Raw genomic sequence first — 22,410 nt, forward strand, 5'->3', positions numbered from 1 at the left:
CGGAATCGGATTCGGAACGTCGAAGAACGTTAGGATATGTATTCTCGGTCAAATTCAAATATCATTTAATGCCCGGTCAACGCTGGTCAAAGTTCTGGTCAATTGTGGTCAACGATCAACGCAGTCAACAGTCGATCATTTTACACAAATATCACACTAACAAAAATTAATTACAAAATTAGCCACCTTCTACAATTATTTACAAAACTAACATCCAAATTTTACACAAATAATACCTAAACATAAATTTATTGCAAAATTAACACTCAGACGATGCCCACTATCGGGGGTGGCGCGTGAACAGTGATACGGTGTCGGAAAATTCCCGGAAAAATTCCTAAAATTATTTTAAGGAATTTTGAGACACTTACCAAGCTCGGTTCACAATTTTGAACGGCGGAGAGCTCGATTCCGAAACGTCAAAAACTTTGACTTTCTCACCCCCTCCACGTGGCGGCGACGACAGAGAAACGGAGAACACCGATGGACTCAGAACGATACAAGGAACACGATGGTGCGGAAGGTGTCGAAAACGGATTGTCGTGAATCGACGAAAAATCAACTGAAATCGAGTTAAAATTGACGATACTTCCATCTGAAATTAACGACGAACGACGACGATTCATAACGAAAGGATTGAGGGAAAGAGAAAAACTGTAAAAATCTCTCTAGAAAACTAGCGGGGAGAGTTTATAATTATCACCTATAGAAAATCGACTAAATTAATAGTTTAGCCACTAAATTTCATACAATTTATAAATCAGTCTTCAAACTTTAAAATTTTACAATTTAATCCTTAATTTCTTCTAAAATATCAATTAAATCCAAAACTTTTTTTCCTTTTGCACAACTCTCAAACGCGACGGTAATGAACTTAGTTATCCTGAATTTCCACGTTAAAATTCCTTTTCTTTCTTTCTTTCTTGTAATATGTTTTGTTTTGGTTTTGTCAGCTAAAGCATTGAATGAAGTAAAGGCGTCGTAGGGATGGACGGTTGTGTACACCTGGGTCGGCGACGATCCTTGTGGCGGCGGCAATCTTCCGCCGTGGCCAATCGTCACCTGTTCCTTCGTCGGCGATTATAGAGTTGTCACCGATCTGTACTTTTCCGTTTCTCTCTCTCTCTTGAATTTAGTTAGCTTCAGTTTTTATTTGTTTTTAGTTTGGTTCGTTTAATTGGCAGGGAAGTTTATGCAGTTTAAATCGTCGGGCCATTTCCTGTTGCAGTGACGAATTTGCTAGATCTTACTCGACTGTATGATTAAATATTTTTCTCAATTTTTTTCTGTTAATTAATTGAACGATTTTTACTGAAACCTAGTATGATTGTTGAAAATGGCAGTGATATGCATAACAACAAGCTAACCGGACCGATTCCGCCTCAAATTGGTCGGCTCAAACATCTTCGAATGCTGTGTATGTTACCTTATTTTTCTTTTGGTTTTAATCAACATCATATGTTCTGCAGCGTCATAACTAGATTCTTTGACTATGGAATAAAGCTGTATTGCTTTGCATCTTCATTTTTCTCCAAATATTTATGTTCGACAACTGTGCTCAACACATTTCCGGACATGGATACGAGAATATAACCTACCAAATACACGAAAAACTATAGAAAAATTTAAACATATACCCATGTCAGAGTAACATTCAAATACAAGTTAACTTTCTCAGGTTTTTGTAACTTTGGTTTGATTCCGTTTCTTTGATTTTTTGTTTTTGGTGTAGTAATTTGAGGTGGAATAAGCTACAGGATGTTCTCCCTGCTTTATTAGTTTGAGAGTGGTGAGTGTATGTATCTTAAGTTGTTCTGAAATCACCAAGTGGAACTTGTTTAGGTACCTGAGCTTCAATAATTTGAAAGGGGAAATCCCAAAGGAGCTGGCAACTCTTACGGAACTTCGCTACCTACATCTACATCAAAACCGTTACTTGGGTCATATGCAGGCCGAGCTAGGCAGTTTGAACAAACTTCAGTTCTTGTAAGACTACTAATCTCCATAAAACGTTTAACATTCTTGATCAGTCTTTGCACATAAGGATATCTGTTCTATTTCCATTGTTTCTATTGTGCATCGTGTTCTAACACTATCATTGTAGGGATGTCGGGAACAATCATGTGGTCAGTACTATAAAACAACTCATAAGCATTGATGGTTGCTTCCCAGCACTTCGGAACATGTAAGATTCAAGATTCATTTCAGTCGAGTATTAACAATGACTTTGTTGTGTTTTTGAAACCCTGTATTTAAGAATTGTCTAAATGGCAGCCCTTTTTATTTGAAACTATGGCCTATAGGTACCTAAACAATAATTACTTGACCGGTGGAACTCCAGCACAGCTCGCAAACTTGACCGACTTAGAAATCTTGTAAGTACAGTCATTTTAAGTTTTTAACCTTTGAGGACATGGAGTATAACTCTGATTTTCATTAATTGGTATATTGATTACAGGTACCTATCTCACAACAAACTGTCGGGAGAAACACCATCTGAAGTTGCTCGTCTCCGTGCGTTGATGTCGTTGTAAGTTCATTGCTTTACATTTTTGGTTCTGATTGACAAGACACGGGTGCCCTGGGGTACAGTTTCGTTGAATTAAAACATTGATGTTAATTGGTTTGCTTGTTTGCTTGATAATAGAGTGAACTTAAACTGTCCGATACAAACTCTTCAAGTAGAATGAAGAGTCGGAGCAAGATAATAGTATGAACTTGTCTTCGTACATGTTCTTAATATTTGCTCATACTGGAAATGCAGGTATTTAGATCACAATCAATTTGCAAGAAGAATTCCTGAAGCATTCTATAAGCATCCCTTCTTGCAAGAAATGTAAGTTTCTCTTTAACGCCCTGATCATGCAAAATTAACTCTTATAATGTCTGTTAATTGGGAGGTTATTTAACTTTCTTTACCGGTACATTGAAGGAAATTCTTTCCTTGAAGGTGTAAACCTGATTGGTTTGCACATATTTCTCGAAATTACAGACTCGGAGTTACTAATTTAGTCAAAACAACAATATATGATTTCTTCTGGTTGTCATTTCTGATTCATTTTTGAGTCTAAGACTCGGTATCTGATAATCACATTAGAGCCTGATTATTTCAAATTTGAGTCGTATCAAATTGCAAATACGAAAAAACTCTCTGAAACTTAAAACTTAGATTTACTTGAAAGATATCAAAATTGTTTATCATTCTGCTTAACAAGCATCAGTCTTATAAGTTTGGTATGAATAAAATAGGTTAATGTGATTTTGGTGCATGAATTTGATTATTGACTTTATTTTGCTAAAATATCATATGTATAAATGTTGTTTTAAGTATATAACAATCAGCTGATTTGCCCGAGAGGTTAAGGGGGCAGACTTAAGATCTGCTGCATATAAATGCGCGTGAGTTCGAACCTCACAGTCAGCAAGCTCTCTTTTGTTTGGTGTAATTATGGTTTTAGTCCTTCTATTTTGATATCTATTTTAATTTTTTTATAATTTGTTTTTTTATATAATGTTCTTGGTCCAATTATAAATTTACATGTCAAGCAAATAAGTAATTTTTATTTTATAAAATTTATGTCATCATTTTAGCAATAAAATAATGGTGTTGTCAGTTTAGATCTAATTCAAATATTATGAAAATAGAGGGATTAAGTTATGTTAAATTAAATTAGAGATTACATTCCAAATTTTAACATAGTAGATAAATTGAAACCATTATTTTATTTTATTTTATTTTTCAGAATTTATTAACCATTTTTAATGAAAAAATTAACTCTCAACGTTTATATAAATGACCACTTTGCTACTTACTCGTTTTTGGAGTATTAAAGCTTCTAATTAAAACATTTTAAATTAAATTTACTTATATTGGATGAAAATTATTAGTTAACTAATTGTCAACATATGTTGTTAATGTGGACATTTATATGTTTAGTTAATGATTTGATATGTGTCATGTCATCAAAACAATCATGTATCATGTTACTCAAAATGATGACAAGATATTTGTTATGTCACACAAGAAGAAATGACGTGATGATCTGATATATGTCACATCATCAGTTAAACAAATGTAAAAATATTACGTTAGCAACATGTGTTGATTGTGAGTTAACTAACGATTTTCATACAATATGAGTAATTTTGATAAAAAAAAAAAATTGAAACATTTGAGTTAAAATACTCCCAAAAAGAGTAAAGTGACAATTTATGTAAACATTAGGTTTTAATTTTGTCATTATACCTAAAAGAATATAAATAAAGCCCAATCGGCCAAATATAAATAAAGGATACCATTTTCGCTTTACAAGCGTTCGTGGAGGATGCGGTATGTCTTAAATATTTGCCGTTGAAAAATGATTCTGTAATTTGTTCTTGGAACTTATCTACAGGTGTGGAAGAAAGCCGTGTAAATAGATAAACTTGTGCGACTCTTCAGTTACGTTCCTCGCGAGTGATTGGCCGTCCCGATTTCGTGTTCTCTAGTTTAATATTGTAACCATTTGGAACTGAAAATGTTGGCAAGGGGAATTCTTCTGCAATATCATAAGAACTATATTTTGTATTCATAGATTACCAAATGCTGGATAACATCTCATGTTTCCATATATAGAGCTCGAATTGGCTGAACGATTTCCCGGGCCTTGAAAATTGCTAATAATTAATGCTCGCATGTTAGAGTAATAACACAAGAAAGTTACAGCAATGAATCTTCAAACTGCTCTCGGAAACTATATTCTCCGTCGGCACCTTATTTCTTGCCACAAGCTTCATTACCGATACCCATTGAAGATCCAGGACATTTCAACTTCAACCAGCTACGACTTCTAGTGCAAAACCAACATCTAGAACTCGACATGCCTTTCAAAGAACCTTTGTAACGTCAACACAGTGCCAGATTACCTTCAGTTTTTCTGATAAGGTCTGGTCAACTCTGACGAAGCATGTCAAAGATTAAGCAAGACATGCTACTCTAGAAACCAACATCTAGAACTCGACATGCCTTTCAAAGTCAACACAGTGCCAGATTACCTTCAGTTTTTCTGATAAGGTCTGGTCAACTCTGACGAAGCATGTCAAAGATTAAGCAAGACATGCTACTCTAGAAAACGAAAGGTTTTTATTAGTTTCCATCTCTGTTATGCTGCAACAAGGGTTTTTGCTCAATCCACTCTGCTTCATCAATTCCCTTACCCGATTAACCTGAGCCCATCTCCCATCCGAGGCATACAAGTTAGAAATAAGAACGTAATAACAAGCCTTATCAGGATGCAGATCGAGCATTTTCTTGATAGCCACTTCCCCGAGATCGAATCTCGAATGGAGTCCGCATCCATGAAGAAAAGCTCCAAACAAAGTAAGATCTGGTTTAAAAGGCAATTTTTCGATAAAATCAAAGGCTTCTTCAAGCCTTCCAGCACGGGCCAACATATCAACCATGCATGCATAGTGCTTCATAGAAGGAACAAAGTTATAGTCCTGGCACATTGAGTTAAAATATTTCCATCCTTCCCCGAGCCTCCCCGTATGGGTACATGCAGATAAAATCCTTGTGAAGATTACTTCATTTGGCTCTAAGTTTTCCTTAATCATATCACTGAAAAGTGCAAGAAAACCACTACTGTCCCCTTGAATTCCATAACCACCAATCATTGCACTCCACGTGACAGTGTTTTTCTCTCCCATACTGTCAAACACGACACGAGCAGATTTAGAATCCCCACATTTGGCGTAGAAATTCAAAAGCGCAGTGCCAACATAAACACTAGACGATAGTAGGCCAGCTTTTTATAGAGTAAGCATGAAGTGAAGAACCAACTTGGAGAACACCAACTGAAGCACAGGCTGACAAGACGCTAACCAGTGTGACAGCATCAGGTGACACTGATTTCGATCTCATTCGATGAAACAGTTCGAGTGCATCATATGCAAACCCATTTTGTGAGTAACCAGAGATGATCGTGTTCCAGGCAATTAAATTCTAATCTGAGACAGTCTCAAATAAGTACCTAGCATCTCTAATCGCTCCACACTTTGCATACATGTCCACTAGGGCTTTTACCACTGTTGGAACAATAACTCCAAGCCGAATCCCCAAAGAATGAACTAACCTTCCAATGCTCAAATTGCTCAACTGTGCACATGCTGAAAGCAAACTTGCAACGGTAACGGCATTGGGGAATATCCCAAAACTTTTCTTATCAGCAAACAACTTCAAAGCCTCGTCAGGAAATCTGCTCTGAGAATATCCGACAATCATTGCAGTCATTGATACAAGATCAACAGAAGAAAGTTTGTTGAATACAGAACGAGCATCCCGTAGACCACCGCACTTAACATACATGTCTAGAACAGCAGTCACCAAGTAAGAATTAAGTTCGATACCTGTCTTAATAAAATATCCATGCACCCCTGATGCAAAGCCCCCAATTTTCCACAAGCAGTCACTAAGCTAACTAACGTGAAATGGTTGCTCTCAACCATTGCTTCTCTCATCCTATTAAACAAAACCAATGCTTCTTTAGCGCAATTATTCTGTACATATCCTGCGAGCATCGAAGTCCAAGAAACCACGTTTCTACAAAGAATTTCACCGAAAACCTTCCGCGAACATTCGATTTGTCTACATTTAGCGTACATATCAACAAGGCCAGTTTGAACAAAACTATCAGGATTCCCTACCTTGATGATTTCACATTGTACTTTACTCCATCAATATCCTGCAATTCGCTACACGCCCTTAACACAATCGAAAAGAAGACATTATCACACGTTCCAACACACATTCTCATACGAGTATAAAACCCAATAATCTCCGTATACAAATTGTTCAAAAAGTACCACCTGATCATCACTTTCCATGAATAAAAATCTGGTTCAGGAATTCGATCGAACACCAACCGGGCACAACCAACATGCCCAAATGTTCCATAAAGGCCAACCAATTTGGTATGGCACAAAAGATCACTTTTGATCCCACTTACAACGAACAAGGCGCGGACTTTCTTCAGACAATCGATGTTCTTGCAAAAACCCAGAAGAGCAAAAGACGGGTTCGAAGAAATCGAGAGCACTGATGCAAAAGAATGGCTCGAAGACGAAGGGTATTCAGAAGGGCGGTCAATAGTGTAAGAAAGAGATCTCCATTGAAAGTAAGGCTCCCTCCTAGTAAGAGGACGAGAAACTCGCCTGTGAAAGAAAGCGAGAAGTTTTGTCACCATTGTTATTTAACGTTTAAGCTTTGTAGTTAAACGCACCCGCCATTTTTTGTCGTACGGTTTGGTTTCCTCAGTTATTGATTCGTTAGTTGATTTTTGAAGTAATTCCAAGAGGTAGGTTTCTTATCTATATATTTTTATTTTTATTTATAATTTAATTTAATTTAATTTTATTAAATTCTTTTATACGGTATCTAAATTATCTTTAAAAAATTACAAACTTATCAGGTCACCTCAATGGTAAAATAAAATATGATTATTCTTAAAAAATTTAGATTCGATCAACTGAATTAATATATCAATAGATCGGATACCGATGATTAATTCAAATAATATATTTTTATATAAAACTATATTTAGAAAAAGGTCAAATTTTAACCTTCTTAGGGGTGAAATCACAAAACTTCCTGGAGGGTCGAAATTGAATTTTATATTTCTAGTCAAATTGTAGTTTTAGCATTGCTTTAGCTTATTACACTTTTAAATTTTTTGAAAGGATTGAACTGAAGTTTAACCCTTTTAGAGGGGCCAAAATATATTTAAGCGGTGTATTAATTTAAAACTTTTAATTATTAAAGGAGTTAAACTAGTTTATTTAATTGTAGTATATATTAATATTAATATATTTTTATCATTAATTAGTTATTTGAATGGAGCGCTATCATATAGATAAATAAAAGATGGAGGATCAATGTGCAAATGAAAAATTAAGCAAGCCTCAAAAGGAGAAATAAAATAAGACGGGGGACTCGACATTGAAAAGTGGAAAGTGAATGGTGATTGGGCAAGAGAGAATCTAAAAGCGATGGGGCATTTGACTAACGACCATCGGGAGATATATTGTACTACGAATCAACTCGGACTCGGACACCTCCTTTTCTGCTGCATACGAAATCCTTCATCTTATCAATCCTTCTCCACGCTCTCTTTCTCTCCGTGCTTCTCACTTTCTTATTCTCCTTTTTGTTATTTTTATAATTTACAAAAATTTGAAGAAAAAAAATCCTAGTACCAATTCAATCACATAATTTTGAATGGATATTTACCTTTTGTCATGAACCACACAAATTTTCCATTCTTCTTTTGCAACTTTCTCATGAAACAAACAATTTTCCCATATTTTCTCAGCTGTTATTCGAAATTCTTTCTGGGATATTTACCCTTTTGTCCGAAAAATGTTTCGAAAATCTTTAACATTTATATATCTGTTGGAGGAACCGATGCTCGTATTCGATGAATGCGTATCCGAACATGAGTATGGATATATGACCCTGAAAAGATCCTCCAAACACATGAAAGAACCTGAACAAAACTGAACATACCAATATTGGACACTCATCCATATCCGACGACACTTACAACCGAATCCTAGGAACGTAGATTAGTGATTAACCAGACCAAACAAACCACAAACACTTGGCGCCGTTCAAAACAGCCGCAATGACACAAGAAAAGCTCTTGTGGTTTCACTATATTGGCAAAACTGAAGGCATGTTTGTCCTATATGTCTTGGAAGAAATAATGCAACATTATTTATGGGTAATGCAAGTTGTTCTTAATCACCCCAAGACAGAAAATCAAGTATTGCCTAATTTCAGGCTAAGAGGAAATCTCAAAGCAGATGAACAATAATGACCTAGTTTTCTCTATAGCAATCTCGATGAATAAAGCCTCAAATTCTTTTTTCTTAGGTTAATGCAATAGATGGAGGATTACCCGTTGGACATCGTTGCCTGCGTGGCCGCCTAGTTGTCTTCCCCCATCCAGTAAGGCTTCGATCCTCCAGCCCCACTTCAATGTTATTAAGCTCCTGTGTCAATGACATGCAAGTTGTGGCAGCTACTAGAGTAGAGGAACTAGTTACCGACCGTCGCCTCCCCCGGCCACACCCGGCTCTGGTAGAGTTCCATGAATAACCGGTTGCTCTCATAAGTCCTCCAAATGTCTGAAGATCTTCCGTAACCTCATACCTTGATAGGGAAACAAGGCCTGGAAGGATGTCCCTTTGAAAGTCCCTCTGCTGCCTTCCTCGCCTTCTCTGTCCCCTTCGTGCTCGAGTCGTTAACAAAGATGTAGCTCCTGTTTCTTCTACTCTGAAGTTTTCAGGTACCAGAGGCTCAGGCATATAATCCTCTTCCCGGGTTTCTGCTAAGTTCAAAACCATTGATTCAAAATAATCAATCTCTTCTAAGGAAGATTCATCTCGATCTCTATCTTTACCGCTAGTAAGAGCCTCGAACTTCCTCTCGAGATCTTCTCCAAAAGAGGAAATTGTCTCAACAAACCAATTTAGGGGGTCTGTCATAGTGTTTTCAGATGAATTGCAATCAACATCATCCGAATTACTGTCCCGGCAAGATGATGAGATGGCAACTATTGCCTCAGCTGCAATCTTTGCAAGTTCATCCTGCACAAAGTGATCTTTACTTTGTTTTGACTGCAAAGATGGTTCAGATGCCTTTTCCAATAATTCTTCGCCACGAATGACATCTTCAGGGTCCGAAATTAATGGTGCTTCCAAATCTATCCCTGGAGTTGTCTTCGTACCGGTGCTCGGAACGGAGGGTGTAAAAGAAGCTTCATCCTCGTCAACACAGGAGTTCAAGTCCAACTGAAGTCGGAAACTTGAGACCTTTGTATTTGTTTCCTTCTCTATGGCTGAATTCTCTGCAACAATGTCTTGGTTCATGTCCAGAAGAGTTGCATCACAAGGTAAGTTAATATCAAGTAACCTATTCCTTCCTTTATTTTCTGCTTCAACTTCGGCAAATCGAGGAACAGATGTGTGCGGTGCAGTCAAAGAAGATTCGTTCTTAGAAACAAAAGGCTTTTCGAAAATGGGGATCCCGAGTATCTTTTCGTTGTGCAGATGTTCACTCCTGCTGGTGTCAACATTATTGGAGAATGAAACCGACTTCACATCCTGTGTAACATTTTGATTGAAATCATTGCCAGCACTTGTGGCATCATTCTTACAAAAAGGCATGGTTTGTAGCCACGGTAGCCCTCGGAGATGATCTTCACGGTTTCTTCCTCCATCTATTCGAGTACCGCATTGCAAAACCGGCTCATCTGATGCCCTGTTTGAAAGCACGACATTCAAATTTACAACACTTGTTGACTTCATATCACCGCTAGTTGAACAGCCGTAAGGCTTAGTTGAACCATGAGAAGGGAAGTGCTCAGAGACCCCCTTACTATCATAACTCACTGATGGGAAGCGAACTGCAGATTCCTTGGACACCGATGAGGAACCATAATAAAAACCATTTCGATTGGAAAATTCACTTCCGAAACTTGGATTAAGTCTAGAATTGCTACTCATCTGCCACTTCTCTCCGAAAATCCCAATGCTCGGAGACGACATCACAGAACTCTTACTTGAAGGACCAGGTGAATTCAAAAATGGGTGAGTTGGAACTGTCATTGACTTCTCGCTTAAGCTACTGCAAGGCTTGTCCCAATAAGTAACCGAATGAGACCACGGCTTTATGACTTCAGAAGAAGCAAATGGATTCAAATTACGTACATTAGACATGACAATCGACTCGGGATGACTGTTATTAAAGATTTCACCATTTCTTTTGGGAACTTCTAAACCTCGGAGTATTATTTCTTTTGAGAGATCGGCCTTGCTTTGATCGATTGCCCAAAATGTTCGAGGATCAGGAGTTTTTTCATAAGGAACCTGTACCTGCTGAGAAGATACAGGCGACTTCTGTTGCTGAAAACCTTTAGAAATCAACTTTGAGTTGCTTGCACTGTGCCCTGAAAACGGAGATAACAACCACACAAGAATAATCATAAATACATGTAACATTATGATAGGAAGGGCAATCAGTGATTTTTTAAGTTCAGTAGTTCACAAGTGAGTATTACCTGCTTCAAGCACGTCACAGAAGAATCGTCTCACGGTTCCGTTTTTTTCAACATGTACATTACTTACAGACTTCTTCTCACTTTCGCGAAGAGAATTCACAGAAATGTCTTTTGGAAAACAAGGAAGCTCTTGCTTCAGCTTAGCAGACAGTTCATGGCCTAGAAAGTGTGAAAATGCAGAACCATCAGTTTCTTCGATCTGAGCAGGCTCATTCAAGTCAGCCAAACTATTTTTACCCCTCAAGCATGAATTGGACTTTGAAGCATCTTCGAGGCAATCAGTCTTCCCTGCATGAAATGGCTTTCCACCACCCGCAGGCCTGATTTTCCCATTTCCATTCAGAAGATAACTTGACGTGCCAGATGCTGTGTCATCTCTGAACTGTTCTGCTTCTTCAGTGTCAATGTACTCGTCTGCTGGAAGTTCAAGATCAAACATTTTCCTTCTTACTTTTGTGGGTCTGCAGTCCAACACCTCAGCATCCTTTATGTTACCTCCATTCCGGGTTAAGGGATCGGCTCGGTTGCTACTTCCCTTCACTGAACTAAGGCGAGAATAAGTATCTTCAACAGCAGAAACTGATGGTAGACCATTAAGAGAGTTTGCCACCGGGAAGCTAGGGATATGCCATTTGTTAGCCTCTTCGGTTGTAATTTGCGACGCTAACAGGCTTGATGATAACGATGGCTCAATAGGAATCCGATTGTTTTGTAAATCTTTCTTTTTAAATTCATCCATCAACTCCCTTTGTATTCTGTACAAGCGGTGAAGCTCAGACACCTAGAGGAATAAAAAGAACTTAGATATTTAAATATCTTCGAAACAAAGTCTATTATATAAACAAGCAACATTCAGTGACTCAACTCCATTCAAACATGCAGGTGAAGACCATATATAAAGGCACAAAAACAGCAAAGATCTTATTACCTGATTCTTAAAAATATCCTCGTGCTTGAACATTATTCTCTTCAATGTGTCCTTATCATGCCCGAGATATGCATCGACATTCCTCGAGAAAAAGCCATTGTAATGCTGACCATTTGTCAAGGTTTTATCCTCATAATAATGTGGCCAGCTACAACTATTTGAATCCTCGTTGAGATCCCTCATTGAAAAATATCCGGGCAAACAGCTTTTCAACTGAACTTTTGTTCCCATTCCTGAAATCAATAAACAAGACCAGAATGACATAACAAGGAGAATAGAACCCTATTGTTGCCAGACTCCATGAACATTAAAAGCAATAACCATTAGAATGGAGTAATCAGTTATGGAGTCATTTTTGCTCTACCCAAAAACGACTACCAACATTAAACCAAGCCTAATATCCGATATAGTTGAAGGCCTAGGTTCCCAGTAGACGAGTGAATTCAACAGCCAATCGGGATTACCTTAAACTATCACAAGTATAAAGAGCACAATCCACCTAAAATTGCAGAGTTTCACCTTCGTACCAAGAATCATAGTATTAAAGAAAACACCCTCATTGATGATATCTGCAATTTCATATGATGCATGCAATTACAGCAATCGAAGCTCGATGAAATAAGTCGTGATCGTATAAGTCCATAAGCAATGCAACCAAAAGCATACACATACACTAAGATTTATACAAGTATAATGTAAGCAACAACAGTATCAATTAATCACCACAACACTTCCTATATGTTATAACTTCCCATATAAAGGCAAAATTTTGCAGAAACGGATACTGATAAAGAAGGGAAGTTAGGGATCCTATGATCAATAAGGCAAAAGATCCAACATAACTAATACAGAAATTAAGCAAATATTAACAGATGAACATATCATTACAAAAGCTGAGATCATCCATCCAATCAAAATAATCATCAACCAAAATCCAAAAATTCAAAATATAAATAAAGTTGAGATTTAGGCTTAATTAACTCAATTGCAAAGCCATTATAACCCCCACAATTTATCAGACTAGCCAAAAAAGAGGAAAAAGTAATGAATAATTAAAGAAAATAAAGAAAACCCAATTAACAAAATCATAAGATAATAAATTATATATATATATATATATAAGTCAAATTACCAGAAAGTGAAAAAGGAACAAAATTTTACCTCAGACCCACATCCTCTAATCAAAATTCATTCGAGATTCTCCCATGGATTTAGCTTGAACACTTCCCCATCATAGATAAATTCAAAAGCTCCCAAAACTACCCGGAATATCAACAAAAGATTAAAGCTTTAAAACAACAAAAATATAGTAATAAAAAGACAATACAGCTAAAACAACAAAGTGGGTGCTTTGTTAACACTATAGATCGTCATCGGGACGAAAGAGAAAGAAATAATCTTGTTAAAATTCTAATATTTATTTTTGCTTCTAGAGAGAGAATATTGAGAAGAAAAAGGGAAATATATATGGAGGAGTTTATTGCTTTGGGATGGAGTTAGAGAGAGAAAGATGGAGATCCCAGGTGAAGAAATATTCTCAGGAAACGAACGATCTTCTAAGAGCAGTGACATTAAATTTGTCAACATCTGGTCTTTCTCCTTTTTTTTTATTCTCTGTTTGCTCTTCTTCACATCTTTCTCTCACATTTCCTTCATTTCTATACATTTTTTTATATAATTTTCTCTCCCCTTTGGGTTTTTTGAGGAACTATAAAATAAATGAGCATTTCTAGATTCTCTCCACCTTCCTTGCTTTTTGGTACAGATATTTAACCTCCATTATAATATAAACCCCCTAATTTATTAAAGTTTAAAATATCCAATTTTTAGGGTATTTTTTGGAGATAATTTGCATTTTTAATCGGTGTTTACCTGGGTGATAGTTAATTAATACAACAGACAATAGGTGGGGCCCTCTGATACTGTGTGAATGATGAGTTTTCTTGAGGTTTAAGAGAGAGAAAACAGTTTGATTAATCACAATCAGACATAACTACAAAATTTAGCTCTTATTTATTTATTTTTTTTCGCCTACTGACGTTGTTTATGTTGAATTTGATTGGTCGATCCTCTGTTCTACTTTACCATCAAACAAAGGCTGTTTATTGATAAAAGGGATAAAGCAACTTTTAGTCCCTGAACTTGGAAACTCTTCCCATTTTGATCCCTCAACTTTTTTTGGTACACTTTAGTCCTTCAGTTTGAAAACTTTTCATATTCTCAGTTCTTTTGATGATATAACACTCTGATATTGTGATACGTTGCACAATCTCAAACCTTCACTTACCAAAATGATAAAAGAAAAATAAATTTTAAGTTTAAGGGTCAATGTGGGCTAAAAAATTTAAATACCAGATTGAGAAATTTTGACGAGTTCAAAGATTAAAAATTACTTTCTCTCAATAAAATATCTTTTATAAGGTGAGGTCCTGCTATATTAGTACATGTACTATGTGTGTTCATAAGTTATATATTCATTTATTGTTCTTCGATTTGATATTTTTAACTACATTATATTTGTATTGTTTGGGTATAGTCTAAAATTTTAAAAGTATAAAGATTATAATTTACTAACTTAGTGTACAAAGATTAAATCATTATCTTCCACATACTACAAGGACTAATTATAAATTTTACCAAAAACAAGGGTGAAGGGCTGTCAAATCTAAAAACCTAAGACGTGGCTTCTGTTTGAGATTATCATGGGATCATGTGGCCAAGAAGAAGAGAGAGAGAGAAAAGTCGGTCATTTCTTAGAATGTTTACAAACAAACAATTTATTTATTTAAAAATAAATAAATTTTGAATATTTCGTAGGTTTTTTTCTTCATTTTTATGTAAGTGGTTCCAAATATAACTACGTTGTCATATTGAAGAATGTCAATAATATTTAAAATATCGTATATGATATAATGTTAGAAAAATAATAAATTTTTAAATTTAAATATTATAAATTATAGATTTGTTTAGATATAATAAGAAACAAAATTCAAGAACTATTATATTATTTTAAGTATTTTAACCAACATTAAAATGAGTAATATAAAACTTACAATCAGTTGATTTAACGAGATAATACATTAGATTTTTTAAATAAAGTTAAAAATTTGAAATTTGACGTCATAAATAAAGCAAATTATAGTGAGAGAGTTGTTCCATAATAGGCATCTATAGTTCCCAATCCAAATTAATTTTTTGATAAATACACATGTAGTTGTACCCAAAAAATAGTACCATAAAAATAATAATAAATATTCGATATAAAAATACCAAATGTCTTAACCTACTTTCTTTCATTTCCCTTTTATTTTGTTTTCTTTTTTAAGAAAGTGAGTTTTTGAATGATATGTAAAGATATGAGTTTTTATAACAATTAATAAATGAATATTATAAAAAATTAATCTGTAAGATCAATGGCTTGAACATATATTTGTTTAAATTTATTTATTTAATAAATAAATATTTTTTATTTACACATATTTGTTTAATTTAATAAATAAACTCAAATTAATTAAATCTATATTTAATTAATTGAAATTAAATATTCAAGATTATTAAAATATATACTTAATTAACTCTATATATATTTTAGTAACGTACAACAAATTGTACATCTTTGCTCGTTTCAATCCTAGTGTGTGACCCTGTAGGTGCAGACGTTGTGCTCAAATTCAGAATTTCAAAAGATAACAATAGTTTCTTTAAATATCAAAATTTTGACTCAAATTTAAGCATTTAATATAAAAATTATTTTATATCAAGGGTTTAGCTTAAAGCTTATTAAAAATTAATTTTTATTTTATTATGGAGGAAATTAATAGTATAAAAATTAATTTCTATGTAAACGAGGACGTTAATTAGATTATTAAATAATTGACAATGCATGCATTAATTAGTGTTAAATTGTGATTTTATTAATATGAGGTATCAATTAGGCAAGAAGTAATTCAAAGTTGCATACATTTTATTTTCTCTTTCTCCCAACCAATTATTACTTGGTGGGTTCAAGATGTAGTCGCCATGACAATTCAAGAAGATCGGATGAGATAAATGTGGCCCGTCTCCTTATCAGCTTTTCAACAGATCATATGAAAAGTTTTATTCATTATCTAGTCCCTCAAACTTTTCCTGTTGTTTTTTTATTATGATGATAATTTATAGTTTTCATTATGTTTCGGTGGCGAAGCTAGGATCAAATATTGGGACGAGTAAAGTTTTTAAATTTAAAATAATATAGACTTATTATGTATTTAATTTAAAAAACAGTGAGGACAAAATGTTCAATTTTACTAAAATTTAAACCATCTATCATTTTTCATATTTATTTCAAGGATTAAAATGATTGAATGGATATTTGAAGAATTTCAGGGGGTCAAAGATAGTTTATCCATTCTTAGAGTTTTGTTTAGACGGGTAAAATTAATCTTGGTAAAATTTAGGGTAGAATACATGTTTTGTACCTAAGCTATTACTTTTAGTTCATTTTGGTATCCAAACTTTATTTTTTTTTTCAAAATCATACCTAATGTTTAGTTTAGATTTCATTTTGATACACTGTCGTTGAAAACTTAATATGATGTTGATGTGTCATCATAATGTAATGTAAAACGATCATTGAAAAAAAAAATATACAACATCAATTCTTTTAATTTTTTAGCTACATAGTACCAAATGGAAACCTAAGCTAAATATTAGGTATGATTTTGAAACAAAATTTAGGTACTAAACTTATAGTTTATCCTAAAATTTAAATGACAGTCATTGGTGTATTTACTCCCGAAGCCATGGGTTTGAGCACCGACCGGGTCTGACCGTCCATAGTTAATTGGTTGAGAGTCTTTAAAATGATATTACCCTAGACGTATATAAAATAAAACAATTTTAAAATTGAGATTGATAAGCTGAAATCATTTTTCCTAAAGGCTATAAACTTAGTGCCATATATACTGTATTTTATTTTTTAAAGTATTCCAATCGAATTTAAGTTATTATAAATTTGACACAATAATTTATTTTATAAAGATTTTAATACGTTTAAATATTTATATTTTATTTATATTATGTATCATGATTTATAGTCTATTTATACCATATTGCAATCAAAATTACATACTACCTTATGATGTGGTGTATCTCATTTGTTTATTTGTTAATTTAAATAAAAGTTAACTATACATATTTATTTTTATTAGTTGAATATAAGGCAGTATATATTCGTAATATTATCAATTATTTGACAACAAACGTTCAAACACCTCTACACAGGCCGTGCTCAAACTTTAAACCTATAAGAATGATAATTATCTCTTTAATCACTAAGATTGATTGGTTCGTGCATACATGATTATTTTTTAAATTTTATTCTAGAATTAAAAATTATATTACTGGTATTTTAAATAATTATTAGAATTAAATTTACTTTAAATTTTAATAAAAAAATTAAAAGTCTATCTAAACATATATATTTTCAAACTACTTAAAAATATAATAGAAGTTATATATATGTAACAAATTAAAGATGGTTTAGAAAAATTGATTCCATAAAAGCAAGTCAATTCGAACCCGATCGACCTGGGTAGTTTTGTTGTACGGTAACCTTAATATACGGTTAATGAAATATTTTATCGAAAATATTAATTTTTTTAACATTTCCGGTAAAGCGTTACCTAGAACATTATTTTTATCGAAAATTTTAATTTCGCTAACTAATTTCCAGTAGAACCCTATATTAATATTTTCGATAGAAAAAATAATGTTTTAGATAGTGTTTTACTGAAAATGTTAAATATTTTAGGTAGCGATCATTATTAACATTTTACATAGAAAAAAAAATAATATTTTAGATAACACTTTACCAAAAACTTTTAAAAAATAATATTTCTAATAATGTATTTCCTTAATCGTATATTAAAGATGTTGTACTGGAAATATCCCGACCAATCTACATTTTTTCCTAGGGGTGTTCATTTTTCGGTTTTAACCGAATTAATCGACCGAATCGAATTAGTTCGGTTAATTCGGTCAGCCACCAAATTAATTCGATCGGGGAACGGTTAATAAAATTTTAAGAATTCAGTTAACGGTTAATTCGGTTCGAAATCGGTTAATTAACCGAAATTAAATTTTAAATATTAAATATATTACATATAACATATGGACTCAAGCCCAAACCATCTAAAACCCAATTAATAATTTAAGATCCAATAATTTTTAAACTTAAATTAATATTAACTAATTAAAAATTCATATAAAATTTTTATTTTATAATTATATATTATTTAAATTAATTGTAATTTTTTTTGAATTAAAAAATATTCAATTTTTATATAAATTAGAAAAATTAAAAAAAATTCGATTAATTCAAAAATTAACCGAATTAACTGAAATTTATTCAGTTTGATTAATATTTTTAAAAAAATTAATTCGATTAACAGTTAATAAATTTGATTAATTCAATTAATAGTAATTAAATTAGGTCGGCCACTATTTTAACTAAACGAACGTCGTTACTTTTTCCAACCCTACACAAGAGGTAGTAAGGAAATCAATGATTTTGTTTTCCACGAATTCCGAGGAGATGAGCTTCATAATTTACAGAACATCATGTTTACTTTTCCCCGGCTTTTCCGATAAAGTCAGTAGGAAAAAGATTTGTGTCATCTTCCACCCTCCTAAATTTATGTACTAATAATTTAATTTATTATAATATTTTAAACTTATCATAATTTATTTTTATATATAGTGTATTAAAATCATTTTATAATAATTTAATAAATTCAATAGTTATTTTACAATATTTAAAAATCTTATTACTCATAAAGATAATTTAATTATAATTTAATGATACAGAGTATATGTACAACCCACGTACGTAAACACATCAAAGGCATTGGGCTTTTCTGTTCTATTTTATAGTTTTGTCGAGTGGGAGCTCTTCGAGACCGAGCAATTTAGGGCCTGTTTCGGTACCATTCGAGCCTATATTACTTAATGGTTTCAACTCTTATGACTGGAACCACCACAAGTTTTAACAGATGGAGATATTATTAACACTATCTACTGTTAACTCAGAGTTTCCGCCTATTTGGGTCTATAATATTTTAGGTCGAAAGCGAGAAATTTTAAAAAATTATATTAAAAGTATAGAGATATGCGATTATAAAATTTTAAAGAAAATAAAATTATATTATTAATAAATAATACAAAAATATTTAAATTATATGAAAGCAATACAAGTACAGAGTCATATTTAGGCTTATCTCACCATCCATGATGTGTCCAATTTATTTGTTTTATTTGGGAATGAAGTCATTTTATTTCCATGATAAGAATTAGCTACATCATCCCTGGTGGTGGACCAAAAAATACATTTTTGAAAAATATCAGGCCTTTTAAAAATATATTATTTTACTATAAGTAATGGTTAAGTGTCTGGACGTCAGCCTAGCATTAACTCCTAAATTATTGCCTCATTTTATTAAAAATGCAAACAATTTTATGAACTCACGTGGCATGGTTCATAATTATTTATTGACCGTTAGGGATCAAAATGTAATTTTCTTATTGTATTAAGTTATAATTTCTTAATTTTTAAAGGGATTAAAGTTCAGATTTACCTTTTTCTGGATGCCAAGGTCACTGCCTACCTTTGGCGGTGTTCAACTCATGGTGATATGATCATCCAAGAACCTTTTAAATACATAAAAATATTTGAAAAATTAAATATATTTAATAATACATAAGAAATTAAATGGAATTATTGTCCAAAATCTAAGTAAAATAAATCTCTAATGGTGCATTAGTGTCCAAATGATAAAAATTATATAATACCTAAGAAATTAAAGGAAATTATATTCCTATATCTACCCGTAGAAATATTATTATTGGGAATATAATATTATTTTATTTAATCTAAACATGAGTATAAATTTCGAAAAAGATTATCAAATACTTCTATAGATTAACTTTGCTCTTGTTTAACAATTATAATACGATACATTTATCTGAAAATATGGTACAAGTACAATGTCCCTCTGAAAGATTAATTTGCACATTTGTTCAACGATTTTATTTTCTTGTCAATAATATAATTATATTAATCGTTTTTTAAAATAATTTTTTAGTTAATATTTATAACATGTATAATTAAAATTTCAATTACTAATCTCTTTTTCTCCTAATTTTCTCTCATTGATAAGACGTTCTTATCTTCTTCTTTTTTTGTCTTTGTTGACCTGCGACGGCACCAATTTTTATGTTGGTCGTCGACTGTCAGTATTTTTTATTGTCTTTTTATTTTCTTTTATTTTTTATTTTCAATAATTATGTCTGCACGACACATTTTCATTTGCTTTTATGTCATGTTTTTCGGCCGTTTGACTGTTGTTTTCACTTATCTTTTTCTAAGGGTTGACTAGACATCGTCATGACTGATAAAGATGATATTTATATGTTATATTATTGATTTACCGTGCTTTGGACCCTCAGATTGGATTTGGATACCCGTTATGTGTTTGTGGATAACTTTTCACGTCGCTTAAGTCTGATTTGCGGTTTGTCAGTGGTCTTTCAATAGCTTGATCTCCTTTTGTGGTTCGTTTGTTGATGTGATCATATTTGCTTAGATCTATCTTTGTTTGAGTTTTCTTGGTTAGATTTTAATCTTTCATTGTATGGTCCTTATGTGATCTTAAGTTTATAGTTTTGTTGCAATAATTATAGGAATTTGTACTAATTATGTATTTAATTTACGATTATGATAGTAATTTTTTATTGTGATTTAGGATATTTCCTATTTTTGAATAAAATTAGATTAGTATTTTTTGGGTAAACTATACGAATAATCCCTTATGTTTTCACTCTGACTGAATTTGTTCACTAATTTAAAAATTAAGGGGAAATGATCCCTAACGTTATCGATCCATTCGATTTGATTCCCTAACATTATCGATCCGTTCAATTTTAGTCCCTCAGTCATTAACTCCCGTTCGATTATAATCCGTCAGCCATGCTAGGGACTTCAACAAAAGAGGCTTAAACAAAAGGGAGTTAACGAAAATTAATAGCTGAGGGACTTAAATTGGACATACCGATAATGTGAGGGACCATTTACGCTTAATTTTTAAATTAGTGACCAAAGTCGATTAGACCCTAAACAAAAGGAACTATTAGCACAATTTACCTATTTTTAATAAAAATATTTAATTACTTATTTATATATATATATATATATAACGTTCATAAACTAATTAAAACTTCAAGGCAAAAGGTGAGGCCTCATAATTTTTTTTCTTAAAATAAATGTGGGCTTTGTTAGTTTTTTCACCAATGTGGTCCTCAAACTTTAAAAATAAACTCAATGTAATCATTTTATCAATAGTTTCCATCGTTAACCATTACGGTACTGACGTGATATTTTATGGTGTTGATGTGGCAGCCCACCGTGGTTGGTGACATGGCAGATGGGCTAAATTAATTTTTTTTATCGAATTCGAGGGTCAAATTGGTTTTTTTTAAGTTCAAGGGCTTATTTGATTTTTCTTTAGATTTTAAATTTTAAATTTAAACTATACAAATATAGAAAATTTTAAATATAAAAAAAAAAAATTAAATTACTAATATATATATATATATTTAAAAAAAATTAAAAATAAATTACTAAGGAAATATGAAGAACAAAAAAGAGTAACTTGACCACTCGATCAAATATACTTGCTCGGGAATATTTTTTTAATTATGATACTTAAATTAATTTTAAATCTCAACTTTTAAGTTAAAAATAATAAATTTAAATACATATAAATACTTAATTTTTTAATTATAATAATAATGTCAAATAAATTAATATCCAATCAATAATTAAATAAAAATGACTCGAACAAATGAATTGATATTAACTTTATGTTTTTAATTGTTTCTAGTCGATTTATACAAGTTCTCTCATTTTTTTCATCATGATCTTTAAACATTTTATATCCTTTTTACCTTCAGTTTTAGCATATCATCTATAATCCAAATTATCCAACTTTTCAAAGGAATCAAATTTTTATATTTGTATAGTTTAAATTTAAAATATAAAATAAGCTCTTGAACTTTTAAAAAAAATCAATTTGACCACAAAACTCGAAAAAAAAAATTAATTTTAGTTCATTTGTCACATCATCAATTATCATAAATTACTATATCAGTACCGTAATGATTAACAATGGAAACATTTGATCAAATAGATTTATTTTCTAAATTTGAAAATCATATTAAGTGTAAAAAATAACTAGACCACATTGTTTTTTTTAAGTACTAGTAACTCATGTTCTTTTTTTTTCCAAATTCAAATTTTAATAAAATTGTTAAAACCAATCGACCAAGGGCAAAAGAACAGTCATA

At 32.4% G+C, this 22,410-nt stretch overlaps 2 protein-coding genes, 1 non-coding gene and 1 pseudogene across 3 annotated transcripts; 2 read left to right on the forward strand and 2 right to left on the reverse strand.

The window, feature by feature from the left end:
• Positions 1-958: 958 nt before the first annotated feature.
• On the forward strand, positions 959-4,550 carry LOC120193350 (probable LRR receptor-like serine/threonine-protein kinase At1g34110). Its single transcript, XM_039195860.1, has 9 exons — positions 959-1,101; positions 1,185-1,256; positions 1,344-1,417; positions 1,843-1,986; positions 2,105-2,185; positions 2,304-2,375; positions 2,459-2,530; positions 2,765-2,836; positions 4,395-4,550. The coding sequence occupies exons 4-9, from the start codon at positions 1,946-1,948 to the stop codon at positions 4,417-4,419; spliced, it is 363 nt and encodes a 120-aa protein (XP_039051791.1). The 5' UTR covers positions 959-1,101; positions 1,185-1,256; positions 1,344-1,417; positions 1,843-1,945; the 3' UTR covers positions 4,420-4,550.
• Positions 3,342-3,424, forward strand: TRNAL-UAA. The gene has a single exon. It is a non-coding gene; the product is annotated as a tRNA-Leu (tRNA).
• A 460-nt stretch (positions 4,551-5,010) lies between the features above and the next one.
• On the reverse strand, positions 5,011-7,269 carry LOC120193337 (annotated as a pseudogene).
• A 1,437-nt stretch (positions 7,270-8,706) lies between these two features.
• On the reverse strand, positions 8,707-13,693 carry LOC120193401. The gene is made up of 4 exons (XM_039195907.1): positions 13,189-13,693; positions 12,028-12,260; positions 11,100-11,880; positions 8,707-10,988 (listed from the first exon to the last, which is right to left on the reverse strand). The coding sequence occupies exons 2-4, from the start codon at positions 12,256-12,258 to the stop codon at positions 8,908-8,910; spliced, it is 3,093 nt and encodes a 1,030-aa protein (XP_039051838.1). The 5' UTR covers positions 12,259-12,260; positions 13,189-13,693; the 3' UTR covers positions 8,707-8,907.
• Between the last annotated feature and the right edge of the window lie 8,717 nt (positions 13,694-22,410).

This window comes from Hibiscus syriacus, unplaced genomic scaffold (assembly GCF_006381635.1).
Source record: "Hibiscus syriacus cultivar Baekdansim isolate YM2019G1 unplaced genomic scaffold, ASM638163v2 tig00116995_pilon, whole genome shotgun sequence".
Classification (NCBI taxonomy): domain Eukaryota; kingdom Viridiplantae; phylum Streptophyta; class Magnoliopsida; order Malvales; family Malvaceae; genus Hibiscus; species Hibiscus syriacus.

What these genes read in the sequence shown, in the direction of transcription:
- LOC120193401 (XM_039195907.1), bottom strand. Translation starts at nt 12,258, where the DNA reads ATGGGAACAAAAGTTCAGTTGAAAAGCTGTTTGCCCGGATATTTTTCA. An exon ending in AGGATATTTTTAAGAATCAG is followed by an intron (nt 11,881 to 12,027) that starts GTAATAAGATCT and finishes TTATTCCTCTAG; the next exon opens with GTGTCTGAGCTTCACCGCTT. An exon ending in CTGTGACGTGCTTGAAGCAG is followed by an intron (nt 10,989 to 11,099) that starts GTAATACTCACT and finishes CTCCGTTTTCAG; the next exon opens with GGCACAGTGCAAGCAACTCA.
- LOC120193350 (XM_039195860.1), top strand. Translation starts at nt 1,946, where the DNA reads ATGCAGGCCGAGCTAGGCAGTTTGAACAAACTTCAGTTCTT. An exon ending in TTGACCGACTTAGAAATCTT is followed by an intron (nt 2,376 to 2,458) that starts GTAAGTACAGTC and finishes TATTGATTACAG; the next exon opens with GTACCTATCTCACAACAAAC. An exon ending in CATCCCTTCTTGCAAGAAAT is followed by an intron (nt 2,837 to 4,394) that starts GTAAGTTTCTCT and finishes ACTTATCTACAG; the next exon opens with GTGTGGAAGAAAGCCGTGTA.